The following is a 12,101-nucleotide window of genomic DNA, read 5'->3' on the forward strand; positions in this document are numbered from 1 at the left end:
GGGATCTGCTCTCCACATTCCTGATTTGAGGACCACACGGCTGACCTCCTCTGAGCGAGCTTGCTTTAGCTTTCTGTTCTGGCTGTTGAGTCGATGTATCCAGTGTGTGCCAATAGTTTTTCCATATGTGGAGGGAACGCACGTGGCACACTGCCTGTGGGACATATACTTCAAATTGCTTTTTGACCACAGCTGCAGGGTTTCATGGATTTATCCATCCTCTACCCAGTGCCCCTGGGACCCGTGCCACACATTTGCTAATTAGTTGACAAAGATTTGCTTACAGCCTGTGGTTTAGGACTGGAAACTCTCTTTATCTCTTTTAAGAGCAATAAAATCTGTGACCTTGATTTTAAACTTGAAAACTTCTAGTGAAACTAGTGGGTAGTAAAGCACGCTCTTCTTTTTATCATATGGTCGGGCTTAAATCCATGATAATCCCCTTTCTAAACTCTACGGATGTTCATAAAACATAATTTAATTGCAATAATACTAATGATAATAGCCACCATTTACTTTGTGCTAACTACATGCAAGGAACCGTGTTAAGCACTTTGCATGTGTCATGTCACTTTATCCTCATGACAAACCCATGAAGCATTTGCTGTTGGCTCCGTTTCCACATAAGGGAAGAGAGAGGCTAAATAACACCCAAAGTCACCTGGCTAATCAGAACAGGAACCAGATGTGAAGTCAGGACTGTCTGACTCAGAACCTGAGCTCTCATGTTACGAGGTTGTATGTTTCCTGGTGTTATTTCACACCACTGTCTAGTGATGTGACAGTGATGCTGTTAGCTGGCATTGCTTTTCAAGAAAACTAAAATTCCTTACAAGCACAGTCTCAGTGTTTCTTAGAGTGATCTTTCCAGGTGTGGGTAGCAAGTGTTGGATTTATCTCGCTACTGGGAAAACTGAGGGACCTGAAGTTCCATGCATCCCCTTTGATTATGCAGCCAGCAAAGGAAGACACATAAATTCCAGTTCTGTGATAGACACTCACGCCCATAAAAATAAATTGTACTGCTCTTTGTGGTTGTTATTGTCTGTTTTTTCATAAATATCAAATAAGGTTTGGGGTTGTTCTTGCTGCAAGAGAGATCCCTTAAAAATTCCAGTTCAGCAAATTACAAATCTGTTCCAGGAAGAATGCTAGGCAGTCAAAACAGTCATTGTAGATTAAGAAGAAACTACGAATATAGTGAAACATTTTAGGGAAGTGCCTGTTAGAAACAAATTGGAAGAAATTTCTATTTGTTAAGGTGACCGAATCCCTAGCCCATCTAGGACTCAAAACAGAGAACAATAACAAATACCTCATTGGAGCCCGGAAGATATTTCAGTCACATACTTTAGGAGCTTTTATTTTATTAGGAGTTTTGTAGGTTAAAAGCATGACTTCTGAAGTTATGACTTATCTATCTAATAAGAAGCAAACCATCTTTCTCCCTTCCCAACTGAGTTGAACTAAGAAAACTGGGGACAGAATGTAGTACATGGCAATTTTGTATCTTACAACTGGGCAGGTGGAATGGTTTCATTTCATCTTAATTTTCCAGCCTTCTAAGAGTCAGTGGTCTGTTTGGTATCCTACTGTTAACTGGTTCAAAAACAGCCTCCATCCTGTTCATCCTGGAAAAGCTGATAGTGATGAAATAAATAAATATGTAAACAAATTGTGAATTATTGGCTATAGACAAGGTTGTGAGGAAAAGGACTCTATACTCTGGAACATTTTGATTGATAGTGTATAGAACCTTTGGTATTCAGGACTCTTGGGAGGGAGCCTTTGTGGCTAATGAAAGATAGTAGTGAATTCACAAACACATCCAGATAAGAGAGGCTTTCCCTAGCCTAATTGGGGGAGGCCCAGCAGTAAGGAGATAGCAGACCCAGATATTTACGAACCATCAGGAGTTACCAGTCAGAGGGAGATCCATCCAGTCATTCATGCAGCTGGTATTTTTTAAGCACCCACAATGTTCAAAGTACTCAAGGGAACACAGATATCTACCAGTCCTAGATTCAATCCTCAAGAACCTTCAGTGTCTCCTAGGTGAATGTACCATGGATACAAAGATAGCATGAGTCAGTGACTGACAAGAGCTGAAAGACCAAGGTACAGATGGTTGTCAGAGTGAGAAGATGGAGAGATGCCTTTTGGCCTACAAGTGGAAAATCTGGAAGGGTTACCTTAATTACCCTTCGGTAAATCCTGCCAGCCTTTTGCCAGTGCCAGTTGTGTTAACCTCAATTGCATTTTGCTTGATTAGTTGCATTTTGATGCTAGCCAACTTGGTCATGATATAATAGGTGGAGACTCGCTAATGAGAATTAACATTTTTTGAGCATTTACTATATGCCAGGCATTATCCTAAGCCCAAGCTTGTTTAGTGTTCTAGTATTTTACCCCCATTTCACAGATGAACAAATCAAGGCACAGAGAGAGTAAATAACTCCCCAAAGAACATAACTCAGTTAATAGTGAGGATTCGAATCCAGGGAGTCAGACTCTTAGTCAGTACTTCCTTCCAGTGTATGCATTGTTCTCTGAGACTGGGGGAATGGGGAGCTCTCATAATCTGAATTGTTCATCCCAGCCACTTCTGGCATGAAGTAGTTGGTCATGCATTACTGGAAATGGTCATTCCTGCTCATCTTGAGGCAACTATGCCAAAACTGACAGTCACTTGCAGTGGGTTGTTGAGGTCTACAAGGAGGTTTCAGGAAGTACATTATAGTGGTTATCACAAAAAGGGCAGGTGTGCTAGTAAGGTCATCTCATGCATCATCAAAACTTAACAGAATGGTCATGTTTTCATAGGTGTAATACAGAGAGTGAGTGGTACCAAATCCATGAGAACATCATCAAGAAGTTGAATGCGCGTTATAATTTGACTGGCTCCAACGCAGGTGAGTAAATAGATCTGGCTGAGTCCCTACACTTTTCATTTCAGGTGCTTTCTTTTATTTGTCTGTGAAGAAGAAAACGATCAGCGCTTTGTTTTTTTCTCTACTCCCTAAAAATGCTCAGTCAGCATTCTGGTATGTCTCCTTTTTCTACGATAGGCTTGTAGCTGTAACTCTAAAAAATATATTCTGTTGTGGTTTGAATCAAGGTAGAGTATCTGCATTTGCTCTATAGTACCATGTCTTGGGACCTCCAAGTTGTTACTGATTGCTAAAACCCAAAGGACAAATATGCCTGATTTCGTGACTGCTGTGTGGAATGGGTTTGATAAATAGGAATTTTTGTCAGTAAGGTCCAGGGCAAACATGCTTCACTGCCTATAGCTGCAGTTTTATGTATAGAAAAATGTGTGCATGCCTGTCCAGCAGGAACTGAAATGTACTATAGCATTATAAGTTATATATAATACATTATGTGTCACATAGTCTTACACTAGTAATATACTATAGATTGTATTATATTATATAGCATATCTAGATTATATAGTATATAGAGTGATGTCTTAAAGTTTGATCAGTAGACAAAAACTCGGTGAATATCGTTTGCTCCCTATCCCACCTTCAAACCCATGTTGAAGCAAAATAAACTATGCAGTTGTGTGCTTTAATTACATAAAGAAACCTCAAATCAAATTAGCTGGTATTTGAACTGAATGCATTGCTTTTTGTGGCTGATTTTTAAAGTCCCCTGAATACAGATATTTGTGTGATAGTCCCACTTGCCTGGCAATTAGAAGAACCTGAGTTTAAATTTAGACCACCTTTTTTTCAGACCTGTGCACATCTTGCCAGGCCAAAACAACCCACAAAGAAAAAGTAACTGCAGACAGAAACTTTGTGGTTCGGTCCCATGAGAGCCATAAGTATCCACAGCTCACACGTGGCAGCGCTTCAGGCCGCAGTGAATGGTGAGGTCAGTTTTTTCTTCCCTCTCCCAAGAGCTGGGGAGGTAACTTGGCTTTTCTTTGATTCACACGAAGTCCTACATCTACCACTAAATAAACAGAAGACTTGCACTTACTGTTGAAGGCAGAGGAGTCTCTGAAGGACCAGGAGATTTTAGTAGTGACTATAACATGAAATAGTACGAATACTTCAGAAACTGCTATGTACACTTGTCTTCACTTTTTCTGTGAAAGAATTAAAATAGTGCTTATTGTGTAGGGACCAAATGATTTATCTTAAATGTGCCTTCAATAAGATGATAGGGCTGCTGCTTTTTAAAAACTTACCTTGCCAAATTCATTGGCAAACTTCTAGCCAAATCCATTAGTTTTGTTCAGACCTTTTGGTGTTTCTTGATACCGTGAACTATATCATGAACTGTATTCTGTACCTGTGCTGTCCATTTTGATAGGCACCAGCCACCTGTGGCCATTGAGCATGAGACAGGCTACTACAGCACTGGGACTGAGGCGTGCAGTAATTGTAAATTACATACTCGATTTTGAAGACTTGATACATATAAAATGAACATAAACATCCCTTTAATAATTTTTATGTTCGTTATATGTTCAGAGATAACATTGTGGATATATTGGTTTGAATAAAATATATTACTGAAGTTAATTTTGTTTCTTTCTACTTTTTAATATGGCTACTAGAAAATGTTTAATTTCATAGGTGGCTCATCTCATAGTTCAGTTATGCAGTGCTGCTCTCATATCATAGTTCAGTTATGCAGTGCTGCTCTAGACTTGATTTAAAGAATTTTCTTTTTGAGTTCTTTTGATGCCTCACAAACATCCATTATGCTTTGCTCCTTTCCTTCTGCCCACTAACTTTGGGTGGAGAAGTCTATAACCATTGTATATCTTTTTCTTTCTCCCCATGAGTCCCATTACTCTTAATTTGCTTGCATTTGCCTCCTATGTGAATAAATAAATATAAAACTAACCCTGACCTTCTGACTTTTCCCATATATTCCCTTCCCTCCTTACCATCATTGATTCAGTCTTGACTAAGCAGGGTGTGTTGGCCTCCTCCAATATACTTCTTTCCAAACTCCTTGTCAACTCCCAAGCCTTTCCTCTTTCCGATATGCCTTAAAATCCTTCTGTTATTGGGTCATTTGAATATATCATTGTCCAGACCGAGGTGATACCCAGTTGCCTCTTGAATCATGGTGAAGTACCCAATGACGGGCTTTGACTTATACGTCCATATAGATTCCTTTAACATAATTGACCCTGTATCCCATGAGATCAGGATACCAGTCAAGCCAAAGCATAAATTTCTCTCTACTTACATATGGGAGTCATCTCAGAGAGTATAGCCCCAAGAGCTTTGCCTCTGGAAGTGGGATGTCCTAAGTTTGAATCAAGTTTTACTGGGATAATAGTAGTGTCTTCCTCTAAGGGTTATTGGAAGGATTAAAAGAGAAAACATATGCAAAGCATGTAGCACAGCACTTGATACATAATAAGTGTCTATTCAATGTTAACTATTATTATTTTTTACTCACTTTGGAGTAATCATCTAGAATATTCTACCCCTTCCTCTTTAGTCAAGTCTCCTTGTTTCATTTTCTCAGATTGGATCCTGATTTGATCTTCTAAATGGAGACTTTGAGAATAATGCAGCTGGATTATTGACAGGTTGAATCATTGAACTGACCCTTTCTACTCTGTGTTTCGAACATCTCATCGGTGCCCAGTTGACTGCTAACATCTCTTCCCAGGTCTTCCTTCTGATTACATAGATTAACTCGAGGAAGGAAGGGCAGCACATTCTATTTCCTTGGGAAGTCCTCCGAGTGCTTAGACATGCTCCATGTGTTCCATGTGCTTTGTCACTTTTATTGACCAACTACCTGACCACTTATCCTTCCTGGAATCCTGTGTGAGGCTACCAGAAAGTGAGATCCAAGCCATGTTATTCCCTGGGTGTTACCTGTTGTGTTTGCAGCCATTGTGCTGAAATGAAAAACTACTTGTGCATCTTTGGAAAGCGTAAAAGAAACCGTTAGACTGTAGAGCCCTGTCTACCAGGTTTCCTCTCCTTTCGGCAGAATCAGTCCTCCATTTTGCTGCCTACCGTTTGATGCTTAGATTTCTCGGCAGCCGAATGTATACTCTTTATCCTTGGCTTTTACTGCAAAGCCCCGTCTGCTCTCCTGTCCTTAAGACCCACCCGTCTCCATCCTCCTCCTTTCAAGCCTGAGTTCCAGCCAGCGGCATGCAGCCAGCATCTACCTGCATTGTATTCCTTTGGTCTCCTCCTGGTCTCTTCTAGCTCTCTCAAGGCAAGGCAAACCCAGTCCTAAGCTTCATCACTCCAGAATACTGCTCCAGAGAGAGAAAGCTCAGAAAGAAACTTTTAAAAGTTAATAAATTAGCCCTTTACTCTTTCCATTTAAGTTTCCACTCTTCAGTCTTGGTGGGTCATTGTTCTGTTGTCACCTGTCTTGAGGGAAGGCAGTTATAAAAACAGCAGATAGGGTTTTAGGAGCTGCTCGGCTTTACTATTGAAAGGGAGGCATCTGATAGCTTACTTAAGGGGGAGGCAAGGGTATACAAAATTAAAGTTGGAAATTGGGGTGCCTGATGTTTAAACTATCACAGTGGTGAGATACGTTGACATTTTCTCCTTGGACCATGGAGTAGTCGATTAAATGGAAACAGTGCAGTCAAAGAGAATTTTCAAGAGAATTGAGTTCACTCAACAAACTATTGTTTTTTCCCTGCTTTCCTCCTGCTGTTATTTGGTCAGTGTACTAAAAAAAGAAAAAAATAACAACTTTGAAATCAGTTTTAGAATCAAATTCTACCACCTACTTTCCAGGCCTTTTATGCTTCATTGATGTCCTCCTATCTCTTGGAGTTGTAATCTTGTCATTTTAATAGATAAAAGGATTTGTCTAGATAACTGGGTTTTTTCCCACTAACCTAAGACTTACATAGCGAAGGTACATTAACCACTATCTTTATTGAGATTAGAAACTGGGAGAAAATTTCAAGTGATTCGTTTAATTTTTAAATATAAAAATATAATTGAATTAACAAATCTGTATGGTTAGATTTAGTTACGTTCGGTAATTCGAAATTTCCAAAGTTGTACTCTGTGGGAATTTTAAAATCCAAAAATCATATTGTGAGAGTTTGAAATTCTAAAAATAGTCATTAAAATGAGCCTGGTTTAGGTTTGTCCAGCAACTTGTTATTGTAAACATCACCTCTGATAGACATTAGCAATCGAATTCTAGGAATGTGAAATAAGACTGAGCCGGTGTGATTTACTGAGTCACATTCGGTTCTGCGACTTGAAATAAATTGTGTAAAAATCCTTGGCTCCTGTTCAGTATGTACTAAGAGAAAATTCAGAATCTTTTCATGTTATCTGTGTGTTTATGAAATCCTATTTCCTGTAGTTTGTACATGTAACTTACAACTAGCAGAAATCATATTTGCTAATCAGGTCAGTTTCTACAATCTGCTTTTCGCCTTAGCAACATGAGTGTTGTGGTTTCATTCCTGCCGAGACTGTACATTTTAACCCCCACGGAAGGTTAAAAGGAGTTACCTGGATAAGGAGCCCACACATAGAAGGAGGGCAGTTTGACTCTGTGGAGGAAGCGAACAGTGTTCTTTATTTAGCTGAGGTGAAAGGAGGCTTTTGAGAGAGTTAGACTGCATTTGGGGGATTGAGCATCACATAGTCAGGTGGTCGTTTAATTCAATAGTATTGAACTGGTGTAATTCTTAAAGATTGTGTCAATGCTCCTGATTTTTTTTTAATAAATTTATTTATTTATTTTTGGCTGTGTTGGGTCTTTGTTGCTGAGCACAGACTTTCTCTAGTTGCGGTGAGTGCAGGCTACTCTTGGTTGCGGTGCGCAGGCTTCTCATTGTGGTGGCTTCTCTTGTGGCATGCAGGCTCTAGGCTCACGGCCTTCAGTAGTTGTGGCGTATGGGCTCAGTAGTTGTGGCAGGCGGGCTCTAGAGCACTGGCTCAGTAGTTGCACACGGGCTTAGTTGCTCTGTGGCATGTGGGATCTTCCCAGACCAGGGCTCGAACCCGTGTCCCCTGCACTGGCAGGTGGATTCTTAACCACTGCGCGACCAGGGAAGTCCAATACTCCTGATTTTTGAACACCACCTTTAGAAACTTTGCTTTCTAATATTGTTTAAAGAAAACTGGTACTTATTGGCACCACCTATTGGCTAGACATATAGTGTGTGGTCTTTTTGCTCACTTTTGGAATTTTGTAATTATTAAACCATGCTCTCTTTTTTATTCTTTTAGAGTTTTTAATTTTCAATTAATTTTACTTTCAGAAAAGTTGCAAGAATAGTACAAAGAATTCCTAATTTCTCAAAGGTTAACATTTTACTATAGTTGCTTATCCTTCTCTCTCTCTTTCTGTGCGCGCGCGCGCACACACACACACACACACACGCTTTATATATATATGTATATATGTGTGTATAATTATATATCTGTGTATATTATATAGACTCTTTATATAGTAATTTAATATTACTTAATTGGTATAATTCTTAAGGGATGCATTAATGCCCCTGATGTTTATATATATATGTGTATACATACACATACAGACACATATACATATATATACTTGTACATACATATATATCACACTTATATACATTTTTTCCCCACCTGAACTATTTGAGAACAAATTGCAGGAATTATTCCTCCTACCCCTGCTTACTCCGTGGCATGGCAATATAACCACAGTACAGTGATCAAAATCAGGAAGGTAACAGTGATATAATACTCTTATCTAATCTGTAGATCTCATTCAGGTTTTGGCAATTTTCTCAATGTCCTTTATAACAAAACAAACTCAAGCTGTGTTGCATGCAGTTGTCACACCTTTTTAGTTTCCTTTAAACCATTCTCTTTTAATGACAGTGAACAAAAAAGATATAGTTGAAAATATGATATTAAAATATGCTTTAAGATATTTGCAAAGCTGCATGCAGTACTTTAAAAAAAAGCACGCAAATTCAAACCCAAATTATAAGCTAATGGGAGTATTGATTAGAGCCTAATTTTATTCTCTAAATTACTTATATTTTGCTAATTTAGATATAATCACTAGCAATACTGTTTGGAAGATTTGCTGCATAGAAAAAATTTGCAGTTTATAACAAGTATTTCAGTAAATTAAAAGAATCAGATATTACATTACATTCATATATGCTGTGCTCTCTATATATTTTTAAAAGTTATTTTTAGGCAGAGGTTTACTATATGCTTCATGTCTTGAAAAAATTGCAAGTAAGTAATAATAGCTACAGTAGAAAGCAAACAAACAAACAACCTTTTTAACCTTGACATAATCCTCAGTGTATGCCACTGAAACGTTGATATCCCAAATCCGAAATAAAGATGGAAACTTTAAGGTGAAAATTCTCCTTTGTTAAAAAAGAAATGGTAATTCTCTCTGAGTGGTCTCATCCAGCCTTCACTATGTGCCAATGGTCCCTCTTCATCTCTCATTTCTGGTCAATAAATTTCTTTTCTGGTTGAGACTCGATGAAAGTAAACAACTTCAGATGTCATTTATGTTCCTTAGTTTGACATTCCATGACTTACTATGTATTACTTCAGTCATATTTTCTCAATAACTGTTAGCCATAGGCTAACTACTTCTTTAAAGAAAACATAAAAGCCTTCCCAAAACTTTGAAATAGCAGATTGTGGACCAGCAGTTAAAATCACAAGATCATTTGCTCATACGTACCATACCTTTTACATGTTAGAAAGTAGGCATCCCAGTAGATAGGGTTACCTGTTCAAAGATCTCGAGGACATGATCTTCAGAAGGTTAAGCCTGTAGTTAGACCCTTTGATTAATCCTCCATGTTGTCAAAATTGCATCCTTTAAGAGTTAAGTATGTCAACAAAAAAATTATCAGTCTAAAAAGGGAATGGACAGGACCTTCAAGATGGCAGAGGAGTAAGACATGGAGATCACCTTCCTCCGCACAAATACATCAAAAATACATCTACATGTGGAACAGCTCCTACAGAACACCTACTGAATGCTGGCAGAAGACCTCAGACCTCAGACTTCCCAAAAGGCAAGAAACTCCCCACAAACGTGGCTGTGTGGCTGACACGGTCTTGGTGCTCCAGCTGAGTGTCAGGATTGGGCCCCTGAGGTGGGAGAGCCGAGTTCAGGACATAGGACACCAGAGACCTCCCACGTAATATCAGTCGGTGAGAGCTCTCCCAGAAATCTCAGTCTCAACGCAAAGACCCAGCTCCACTCAACAATCAGCAAGCTCCAGTGCTGGACACCCCAGGCTGAACAACTAGCAAGACAGGAACACAACCCCACCCATTAGCAGAAAGGCTGCCTAAAATCATACTAAGTTCATAGACACCCCAAAACACACCACTAGACGTGGTCCTGCCCACCAGAAAGACAAGATCCAGCCTCATGCACCAGAACACAGGCACCAGTCCCCTCCACCAGGAAGCCTACACAACCCACTGAAGCAACCTTACCCACTGAGGGCAGACACCAAAAACAACAGGAACTACGAACCTGCAGCCTGTGAAAAGGAGACCCCAAACACAGTAAGATAAGCAAAATGAGAAGACAGAAATATGCAGCAGATGAAGGAGCAAGGTAAAAACCCACCAGACCAAACAAATGAAGAGGAAATAGGCAGTCTACCTGAAAAAGAATTCAGAGTAATGATAGTAAAGATGATCCAGAATCTCAGAAATAGAATGGAGACAATACAAGAAACGTTAAACAAGGACCTAGAAGAACTGAAGAGCAAGCAAACAATGATGAACAACACAATAAATGAAATTAAAAATTCTCTAGAAGGAATCAATAGCAGAATAACTGAGGCAGAAGAACAGATAAGTGACCTAGAAGATAAAATAGTGGAAATAATTACCACAGAGCAGAATACAGAAAAAAGAATGAGAAGAATTGAGGACAGTCTCAGAGAACTCTGGGACAACATTAAACGTACCAACATTCAAGTTATAGGGGTCCCAGAAGAAGAAGAGAAAAAGGAAGGGACTGAGAAAATATTTGAAGAGATTATAGTTGAAAACTCCCCTAATAGGGGAAAGGAAATAGTCAATCAAGTCCAGGAAGTGCAGAGAGTCCCATACAGGATAAATCCAAGGAGAAACACTCCAAGACACATATTAATCAAACTATCAAAAATTAAATACAAAGAAAAAATACTAAAAGCAGCGAGGAAAAAGCAACAAATAACATACAAGGGATTCCCCATAAGGTTAACAGCTGATCTTTCAGCAGAAACTCTGCAAGCCAGAAGGGAGTGGCAGGACATATTTAAAGTGATGAAAGGTAAAAACCTACAACCAAGATTACTCTACCCAGCAAAGATCTCATTCAGATTCAATGGAGAAATTAGAACCTTTACAGACAGGCAAAAGCTAAGAGAATTCAGCACCACGAAACCAGCTTTACAACAAATGCTAAAGGAACTTCTCTATGCAGGAAACACAAGAAGAGGAAAATACCTACAATAACAAACCCAAAACAATTAAGAAAATGGTAATGGGAACATACATATCGATAATTACCTTAAATGTAAATTGATTAAATGCTCCAACCAAAAGACACAGACTGGCTGAATGGATACAAAAACAAGACCCACACATATGCTGTCTACAAGAGACCCACATCAGACCTAGGGACATATACAGACAGAAAGTGAGGGGATGGAAGAAGATATTCCATGCAAATGGAAATCAAAAGAAAGCTACAGTAGCAATTCTCATATCAGACAATATAGACTTTAAAAGACTATTACAAGAGACAAAGAAGGACACTACATAATGATCAAGAGATCAATCCAAGAAGATACAACAATTGTAAATATTTGTGCACCCAACATAGGTGCACCTCAGTACATGCAAATACTAACAGCCATAAAATGGGAAGCGACAGTAACACAATCATAGTAGGGGACTTTAAGCCCCCACTTTAACCAATGGACAGATTAACCAAGGTGAAAAATAAGGAGACACAAGCTTTAAATGATACATTAAACAAGATGGACTTAATTGATATTTATAGGACATTCCATCCAAAAACCACAGAATACAGTTTATTCTCACGTGCTCATGGAACATTCTCCAGGATAGATCATATATTGGGCCAAA

The 12,101-nt window shown here is 39.0% G+C and overlaps 1 protein-coding gene across 1 annotated transcript in view; it reads left to right on the top strand.

Moving 5' to 3' along the window:
• DOCK4 (dedicator of cytokinesis 4) overlaps positions 1-12,101 on the top strand; it is a 486,038-nt gene that overhangs the window by 269,925 nt on the left and 204,012 nt on the right. Inside the window, exon 12 of the mRNA XM_060156832.1 lies at positions 2,824-2,912. Within this exon, the coding sequence (XP_060012815.1) occupies positions 2,824-2,912 (89 nt within the window). The remainder of the gene's footprint in view (positions 1-2,823; positions 2,913-12,101) is intronic.

This window comes from Lagenorhynchus albirostris, chromosome 8 (assembly GCF_949774975.1).
Source record: "Lagenorhynchus albirostris chromosome 8, mLagAlb1.1, whole genome shotgun sequence".
NCBI classification, from domain to species: Eukaryota; Metazoa; Chordata; class Mammalia; order Artiodactyla; family Delphinidae; genus Lagenorhynchus; species Lagenorhynchus albirostris.